Here is an 8,683-nt window from a genome sequence, read left to right as displayed (position 1 = left end):
CTCCCATCACACTTCCCCAGACCACCTCCCTGAGAAAGGCCGTGAAGGCCCCACATGGGCCCGCAGAGCCTCGGCCTCAGCCTCAGCCTCAGCCTCAGTGGTACTTTCTGCCTGGTTTTGCCATGATGCCCCCTTTCCTGGCCCACTGCCCACTCCACATATTGCCCATCTAAACCTGCCTCTTTCAGGCTGCTCCTCATTCTGGCTGCTTCACAGGAATCACCCGTACCCCTCCTCTAGTCACCACCTGCGTATTTTCCCATACAGCCTTCCCAGTGTGGGTATCTCTTTTCCCCAATAAGACTGTGTAAGGTCTGGGTCCAAGGTTCCTTCCCTCACGCCTGTACTCTGGTAGTAAGGACAAGAGAAGGGTGCTGAGGGAGGGTCCTGAGGAGTGGAGGGCCCCAGAGCCCGGGCACCACAAGTCTCACACCCACCCTGGCAAGCATCTGAGGAGGAGGCTGACTGGGGCTCTGACCTCCAAGGAGCTGAAATGAGAAGAGAAGGTAGAGGAGACTCTGAGAAAGGAACTCGTGGTTCAGGAGAGAGAAGGTAAACAAACTCACCAGGGAGCCGGCCATGGGGCAGCCAGAAGGCATTCCGTCCTGCTGGCTTCTCTCCTGCCACGGGGTAGAGGCTGGTGAAGGCCAAGCTGGAGGGAGAGAAAGGAATCAGGACAGAGGCCGGGAAGCCCCCAGACTTTCCCTCTGAGCCTTCTCCTAGGCCCCTGGCCCCTCTCCCATCACCCTCCTCCCTTTCTGGGTTCTGCCCTCCCTGACCCCTGCTCACAGACCCAGTTCCTTCCTCATCTCTGATGATTCTCGGGCAGCCCCCCAGCTGCTCCCTCCCAATACCTCAGAGACAAGAGAAAGGGGCCCATGCATGGGACACAGCCTCTTGTCACGTCCCCAGAGGCCTCCTCAGTGACCACACTGAATGCCAGCCCAGCTCTCATCCACCTAGCTGCTGGTGACCCCTTAGCCCCCATCACCAACTAAAACTGGCTCCCCCATGTCCTCCCCAACCTCTCCCTCCTACCTCCCACTGCACACCTGGGGAGGCCCAGGCAGTCAGGAAGTGTCAGTCATCAGTCGGGCTGACACCCAGTGGGGTTTGGAGGACACTGGAGCCTATCGCCATTTTCTTCTCCAGTGGATTAAGGCAAACAGGGTTAAGTGATTTGCCCCAGGTCCCACAGCTAGTAAGTGTCTGAGGCCACATTTGAACTCAGGACTTTCTGGACCAGTCACTTCACCTCTGTCTGCCTCAAGTGTTCTCAACTGTAGAATAAGGGTAATAATATCAGCTCCCTCCCAGGCTGGGCCCAGTGCTGGGTACACAGCAGGCACTTAATCAGTGCTTCTTCCTTTCTCCCCTTTCCCCTCCCCAGACCCAGGCCTTGCTATGGCTCCATGCCACTGGGGGGGGCGGGGGGGGAATCATCCGGAAAAGGGGAGCAGCCTCAGCCGGGTAAGGGAACACCTGGTCCTGGCTTCTTCGCTTCTCTGATCAGGGGCCCTCCGATGCCAGCTTTGGGCCACAGCCAGCCCCAGGTGCCAGCAACGGCACAGCCAGAAGCCCCCTCAGGGCTGCCCCTGAGACAGAGGGAGGACAGGTGGAAGGAAAGGCTAGGAAAGCCTGGTGGCTGGGGACAGAGGAGTCACAGGGCCACCACAAGGCTTTGTGTCTGGGCTGCCCTTCGAGGCTGGTGAAGGGAAAGGGGCACTAGGTCTAATTCTTCACTTGGAGTGGAGAAACCTCCAGTCAGAGTGGAGACCAGATGCCAGCCTGGACAAAGGAGTTCCCTGAGTCAGCCCAACTAGGAGCGCTGGGGACCAGGTTACAGAGAGGCTGGCTAGGCCGGGGGGAGCTGGTGGACAGGCTGGAGGACAGAAAATCCAATCCAATGCAGCGCACGTTTATTAAGCTCCTAGGGTATGCCAGCTGCACTATGCCTTGGGAAACAAAGACCAGACCCTTCTCTCAGTCTGTTGGGTCAATCTACAGACAAGCAAACACCAAAGGATCCAGGAGAGAGTCTGCAGGGCACAGACCAGTAAATGGGAAGACCACACCAGTGGGACGCCCATATTTCAGAGACAGGGAAACTGAGGCCCAGAAAGGTGACCATTTGAACCAGCTCCCTGGGGTCGGAGGCGGTCAATCCACAAACATTTATTAGATGACCTCTAAGCACCCAGCGCTAGGCAGCGGCCCTGCCCCCCAGGAGCTGCCCGCTGGCACAGCAAAGTGCAGGACAGGGGTCCCACCCCGAGTTGAGTCAGGGCAAAGGGGGCTCAGAGCCTTCAGATCCAGAGGCTGGGGGAGGCACAGGCCAGGTCCCCAAAGAGGCCTTCCCCCCAAAACAATCCACAAACACTGAGACACAACCTGAAGGTTACCAGGCTGAATTCAGCATCAGTCACTGGAGGTCACTAGAGAAAGGTGAGGCGGGCGTGGCCAGCCAAGAGGGAGGGACAGGAAGGTGAGGTGGGCGGGGCCAGCCCTGCCCAAGAGGGAGGGACAGAAAGGTGAGGTGGGCATGGTCAGCCCTGCCCAAGAGGGAGGGACAGAAAGGTGAGGTGGGCCCTGCCCAAGAGGGAGGGACAGGAAGACGAGGTGGGCGGGGCCAGCCCTGCCCAAGAGGGAGGGACTGGAAGGGGAGGTGGGCCCTGCCCAAGAGTGAGGGACAGAAAGGGGAGGTGGGCCCTGCCCAAGAGTGAGGGACAGGAAGGTGAGGTGGGCGGGCCAGCCCTGCCCAAGAGGGAGGGACAGGAAGGTGAGGTGGGCGGGGCCAGCCCTGCCCAACAGGGAGGGACAGAAAGGGGAGGTGGGCGAGGCCAGCCCTGCCCAACAGGGAGGGACAGAAAGGTGAGGTGGGCATGGTCAGCCCTGCCCAAGAGTGAGGGACAGGAAGGTGAGGTGGGCGGGGCCAGCCCTGCCCAAAAGGGAGGGACAGGAAGGTGAGGTGGGCGGGGCCAGCCCTGCCCAAGAGGGAGGGACAGGAAGGTGAGGCGGGCGGGGCCAGCCCTGCCCAAGAGGGAGGGACTGGAAGGGGAGGTGGGCGGGCCAGCCCTGTCCAAGAGGGAGGGACAGGAAGGTGAGGTGGACGTGGCTGATCCTGCCCAGGTGGGAGGGGCAGAACTGGCCACTTTTCACCTGAATTACAACTCCAGGACAGGAAGGGGCCCCAGGAACCAGGGACCCCTCAGCTAATGAAGGTTCTAGCAGTGGAGCAGCATAAAAGGGAAGCTCGCAGTTCGAATCCCACCTCCGGCATTGACCTGTGGTGTGACCCTAGGCAAGTCCCGTAACCTCTGCAGGCTTCAGTTTCCCCATCTGTAAAATGGGGTCCAGGTAGCCCCTTGGGGCTGGTAAAGGGCTAGCAAACCTTAAAGCGCCTCAGGAATAAAAGTTATTCTCTGGCGTGGAGGCGGACAGAGAGGACATCCCAGGAGGCACAAGGGCAGCCCAGACAAAGGCTGGGAGGGGGGAGATGGCAGGGAAACCAGCTGCTGAAAGAAGGGGTCCAGGGGAGTTACAAGTCCACCTCCCCTCCTCGAAACCACGCCCCCCTTAACTACCCTTCCCAGGATGCACCAGGACGACCCCCTCCACTCTCCAAGAGAACATCTACCAGCCCGCACAAAGCAAAGTCTGAGGGCGCGACCAGAAGTGCGCCTGCTCAGTGAGGACTAAGACCTACTCTTCCCAACATGCACCGGGCCACGCCCTCACTCCCCAGGGGACCGTCTGCCCACCCACAACAAAGGCCTAAAGGCGAACTACAGGAGGAAGTGCGCCTGCGCAGTACCCGACTCTGAACTACCCTTCCCAGGATGCGCTGGGGCCGCCGCCCTCTCAGAATACCGCGGCTCCGGGAAGGGCGCCCCCCCGCCCCCAGCGGGCCGTGGCCGCGGCTGCAGCTGGAGGCCGGTGTGTTCCCTGCCACCGGACGCGTTGCCCAGAGGCTCAGGAAGGATGGAGCCCCCCGACCTCCCCCTTCCTGTTTCTCTGCCTATCACTCACCCGACGAGCCGCCTGCCAGCGCCCGGAGGACCGAAAAGATCCGGCGCGAGGGTTCTGCGCTTGCGTGAGTCGCGCGCTTCGTCCAAAACTACCCTTCCCAGAAGACAGCGGGGCGCCCGCGGGGCTTGTGGGAAATGGAAGCGGGCGCCCGAGTGTATTCTGGGTAGTGCAGTCCAGGGCCGGCTGCCAGCCGCGTGCAGCTCAGCCTCGGCCTCTCCTTCTCGCCCCCCGGGACGCAGATCGGCCTGGCTCCAGACCAAGAGTGACCGCGGGGCGCAGGCCGCCTTCTTTCCCGGCCTTCAAGGCTCCCCGCAGCCCGCCGGCGGTTGGGGGTGGGGGTCCCCGCAGGCGGGTGCCGCGCTCAGCCGTCTGACAGAGGAGGACGCTGAGGCTGGGGGGTCCCGGCTGGATCTAGGCCGGAGCCAGCGCCTCGCTAGGCGTCGTCTTTAAGTGAGTAACGCTCCTTGGGAAGATCCCAAACTGCAGACGGAAATAGGCCGGGACGTGGCGGCGGCCTCGCCCCGCCTCGTGGGCTTGACGCGGGCCCCGCCCGTGCGCTTGTGGTCACCCCACGCAGGTAAGCTTCGTCCGCCCCGAGCCTGGGCTCCGTGTCCGCTGCGCTCGGAGGCCGGCCCTCGGCCGTCTGGCTGTCCTGCGAGCGGTCCAGGGTCTGCCCAGTGACCGTCCGAGCCGGGCTCACTCCCCGCCTCGGGGTCCACCCCCCGCCTCGGGGTCCACCCCCCGCCTCGCCTCCTCACGCCCCAGAACAGGAGCCGCCCGCGGAGACCAGGACAGAGGAATTATGACCCAGTTGTTCGTTACGGCTGAGAAGACAGATCCATCGTTCTGTAAAAGGTCATTTTCTCTGATTCGTCAAGATCCAACGAACCGGATCCTGCCGAGCTCAGTTCTAACTTCGCTACGGGAATTCAGGTGACTTGAGCTACGGCCACAAGGAATACCGGAATGGATGAAATGAAGCTGGAAGAGCCTCAGAATGAGCTTTCGCTCTCTGGGGAGAAAACACACACTTTTCCAAATGGACTAATTGTACCAGCATGGAAGTCTTCCTGTTATTCCTTTATCTAAAGGAAGCATCAGACAAACTTCACTGCAAAACTCTGCTAAATTCTTGGCTGTCCTTTGGACCTAAGAAACGCCAATCAGCTGCAAAACCTGTTTTTCCTGCTCAAAAGTGAAGCTGAAAGCTTTGTGGAGGGTTTATCAAATTGTCAGGCAAAACTTTTCCATTTTGTTTTCTTGAGAATTTGCAAGTGCATAGTCTATTCTAGTTCTGCTTCTCATTTTTTCTATATTTTTCACCCACCACACGTTGATAAGGCATCCCTTATATATGTGAAGTCATGCAAAACATTCCTCTATATTAGCCATGCTGAAAGAAAGAAGAAAACACGATTCAGTTTGCACTCCGAGTCCACCCGTCTCTCTGGAGGTGGACAGCATTCTTTTTAATGGGTCCTTTGGAATTGTCTTGATCAGATTAGCTAAGCCTTTCACAACTGATCATTATTATTTGTATTTCTTGAATCTTGAAGAAACAAATACACAGGTCAGCCTTGTTTATCTAATTTTCTTTCCTTACTGGTAAAACAGGGACTGCCCTTCTTGATAATGTCTTGTTTCTATCTTCTGTTACTGACGATATTCCATCAATCTGAGCTTTAGACAAAGTGTAGCGCCAAAGATTGTCCTCATAATAGCTCATCATCTTCCTCTCCTTAAGCTGCATCATTGTTAGAGTAGGCCCACAACAAAGAACCAGTTTCTTTTCTGGTAAGGTGAGAGCACAGCTCTTTCCTAGACCATCTCTTGAACTGAGGGCTCCTCTGAAGGTTGCTGGTCCATGCTGGCCTCTTGCTAACTGGGGCACATGTCTTGGTTGGTGCCTTGCTCTCCAAGATCTTGCCTTACCTCTGGCCCAGTCTTTGATGGGCATGCTGCTCTGCTAGTGTCTGTTGTCAGCAACAATAATGTTGTTCAGTTGCATCCAATGCTCAGTGACCCCCCTTGGGGTTTTCTTGGCAGAGATACTGGAGTGCTTTGCCATTTCCTTCTCCAGCTCATTTTACAGATGAGGAACTGAGGCAAACAGGTGAAGTGACCTGCCCAGGGTCACCCAGCTAGGAAGTGTCCAAGGCCAGATTTGAACTCAGAAAAATGAGTCTTCCTGACTTCAGGCCGAGTGTTGTCTCCACGGTGTCACTTAGCTGCCCAGCCATGATAATAGCTACCATTTATAGAATGCTTTAACGGAGGCAAATCATATGCATGATCTCATTTGCTGAGTAGTCTCAGGGGACACTGGCCCTGCTTCTCTCTTGTGGATCTCTGGGCGATCTCAGCATTGGTCTGCTAGGGGACGGTCGCTACAAAGGAAGGGCTGTCTAGGAGCTGTTATCCAAATACTTTGATTGCTGTGTTTTATTTCTACATTGATTGCAGACATTTACCAATATTCCTCCAAATTTCTCTCTCTCTCTGGCAGAGGAGGAATTTAATAGTCAGGGATATCAATCAATCAATGACCAATCAACAAGCACTTCTTAAGTTCCTACTGTGTGCTAGGCAGAGCAGCTAGGTGGCAGAGTAGATAAAGTCCTGGGCCTAGAGTCAGGAAGGCCTGAGTTCAAATCTAGTATTAGACACTTATTAACTGTGTGACCTTGAGCAAGTCACTTCACCCTGTTTGCCTCAGTTTCCTTGTCTGTAAAATGCACTGGAGAAGGAAATGGCAAACTGCTCCAGTATCTTTGTCAAGCAAACTCCAAAAAGGGATCACAGATTGGCACACAACTAAAATGACAACAAATGTGCTAAGCACTGTGCTAGATAGTCCAGGACACAAAAACAGAAATGAGACAGCCCCTGCCCTCAAGGAGCTTATACTCTAACAAGAAACAACCTCTGCAGTGGAATGATAGCCAGTGAAGGAAACTGTGAGCTTGTCAGCGGGATTAGGAGTAGGGCCATAGGACAGTAGTTTGTCACCCACTTTCCAACAGCAATGATGTCAGAATTCCCTTTCTGTGGAAGACACCCCAATTCTTTCCACTCTCCCACTTTTACAACCTCAGCATCATCCTCAACTCCTCCCCCACCCCTCCTCCATCCGATCAGTTACCACCTCTCTAGCCATTTCTACCTCCATAACATCATTGTTCACAACTGCCTTCACCTCTCTTTTCACATAGCCTCTTTACCTCAGACCATACCCTCTGCCATGGTTCCCGTGCCTCAAATCTCTTCTGGTCCAATTCACCAGATTCACCTTCTAGTTGTTATCCTTCATCTTAAATGAGGACCAAAATGACCCCACCATGGTAAAGTGAAGTTTCAGTGTGTCCGCCTGTGGCTGATCAGACCAATACGAGCTCGGAATGCTCTACCGCAGGTTGGGCACACAGAATCTGTGTGAATATTTGGGGTGACATCCCAAATTTGCACATCCTGCATTTACTTTGTGCTGTCTCAATTCTGTTTTGCTCAAAGAGCACAGCACCTTTTCTGATGTGGGTCCTGTGCCAGTGTCTCCCATGTTGCACAGTCAAATCCAAACTTCTTGAGAGAGACTTTGAGAGTGTCCTTATATCATTTCTTCTGGCCATCATGTGATCTCCTGCCCCATGCAAGTTCTCCATAAAATAGTCTTTTTGGCAAGCATACATTTGGCATTCAAACAATGTGGCCAGCCCATCGGAGTTGCACTCTCTAAAGCATAGTTGGAATACTTGGCAGTTCAGCTCAAACAAGGACTTCAGTGTCTCGTACCTTATCCTGTCAAGTGATCCTCAGAATCTTCCTAAGACAGTTCAAATGGAAATGATTCAGTTTCCTGGCATCTGCTGCTAAAGTGGTTTTCCTTAAATGCAGATCTGACCAGTCACTCCCCTACTCAATCACCTCTAGTGGCTTCCTATGGGCCTCAGGAAGGGGCTCTTAATCTGGCTCTGTGAATTTGTTTTTTCTTTTCAAATGTTTTAACCACATTAGGATTCCCTTCTCTTCTCACCCCACCAAGTCAACATGCTGGCTTCAATTCCTGTGCCAAATCTAGAATATATCATTAAAAGAGATGACTGATGCACAGTCTGTAAAGGCAAGCCAGACTGGCTTTGTGCAGGAAAGGTCTTACCACATTGATCTGTTTCCCTTTTTGACAGGATGGTAAACAAGCTAATGAGGAGAATGCTGTTCATATAATTTACCTGTGTGATACTTATAATCCCTTCAGTATGTGGAGGTATGGATTAGGTAACAAGAATGCAGGACAGGAGGGCCTGCTGTACTCAGCGTGCTGCTGATGGCTCAATGTCACCAGCTCAGGAGATCTCCAGTAAAGTATATCAGGGATCTGTTTGTCCCTGTGCTATTTAAACATTTTTATCAATAACTTATATAAAAGCATAGAGGGCATGCTTATCACATTTACAGTTGCAACAAAACTGGGTGAAATGGTGAACACAGTGATGGGCAGTCATGATCCAAATGGATATTGACAGACTAGAACATTAGGTTGAACCTAGTAAGACAAAATTCGATAGGGATAAATATCGTCTTGGAAGTGGGCACAAAATATTCATTTCTGCAGTACAAGAGGGGGGAGGCATGTTGCAATAACAGTTGCTCTGAAAAA

At 54.2% G+C, this 8,683-nt stretch overlaps 1 protein-coding gene across 1 annotated transcript in view; it reads right to left on the bottom strand.

Annotated features, from left to right (window-relative positions):
* LOC140508067 (uncharacterized) overlaps positions 1–8,683 on the bottom strand; it is a 48,308-nt gene that overhangs the window by 24,101 nt on the left and 15,524 nt on the right. Inside the window, exon 4 of the mRNA XM_072615792.1 lies at positions 567–652. Within this exon, the coding sequence (XP_072471893.1) occupies positions 567–652 (86 nt within the window). The remainder of the gene's footprint in view (positions 1–566; positions 653–8,683) is intronic.

Source organism: Notamacropus eugenii, chromosome 5 (assembly GCF_028372415.1).
Source record: "Notamacropus eugenii isolate mMacEug1 chromosome 5, mMacEug1.pri_v2, whole genome shotgun sequence".
NCBI lineage: Eukaryota > Metazoa > Chordata > Mammalia > Diprotodontia > Macropodidae > Notamacropus > Notamacropus eugenii.
The sequence above is the reverse complement of the archived record's forward strand: the minus strand, read 5'-3'. Positions and strand labels throughout refer to the sequence as shown.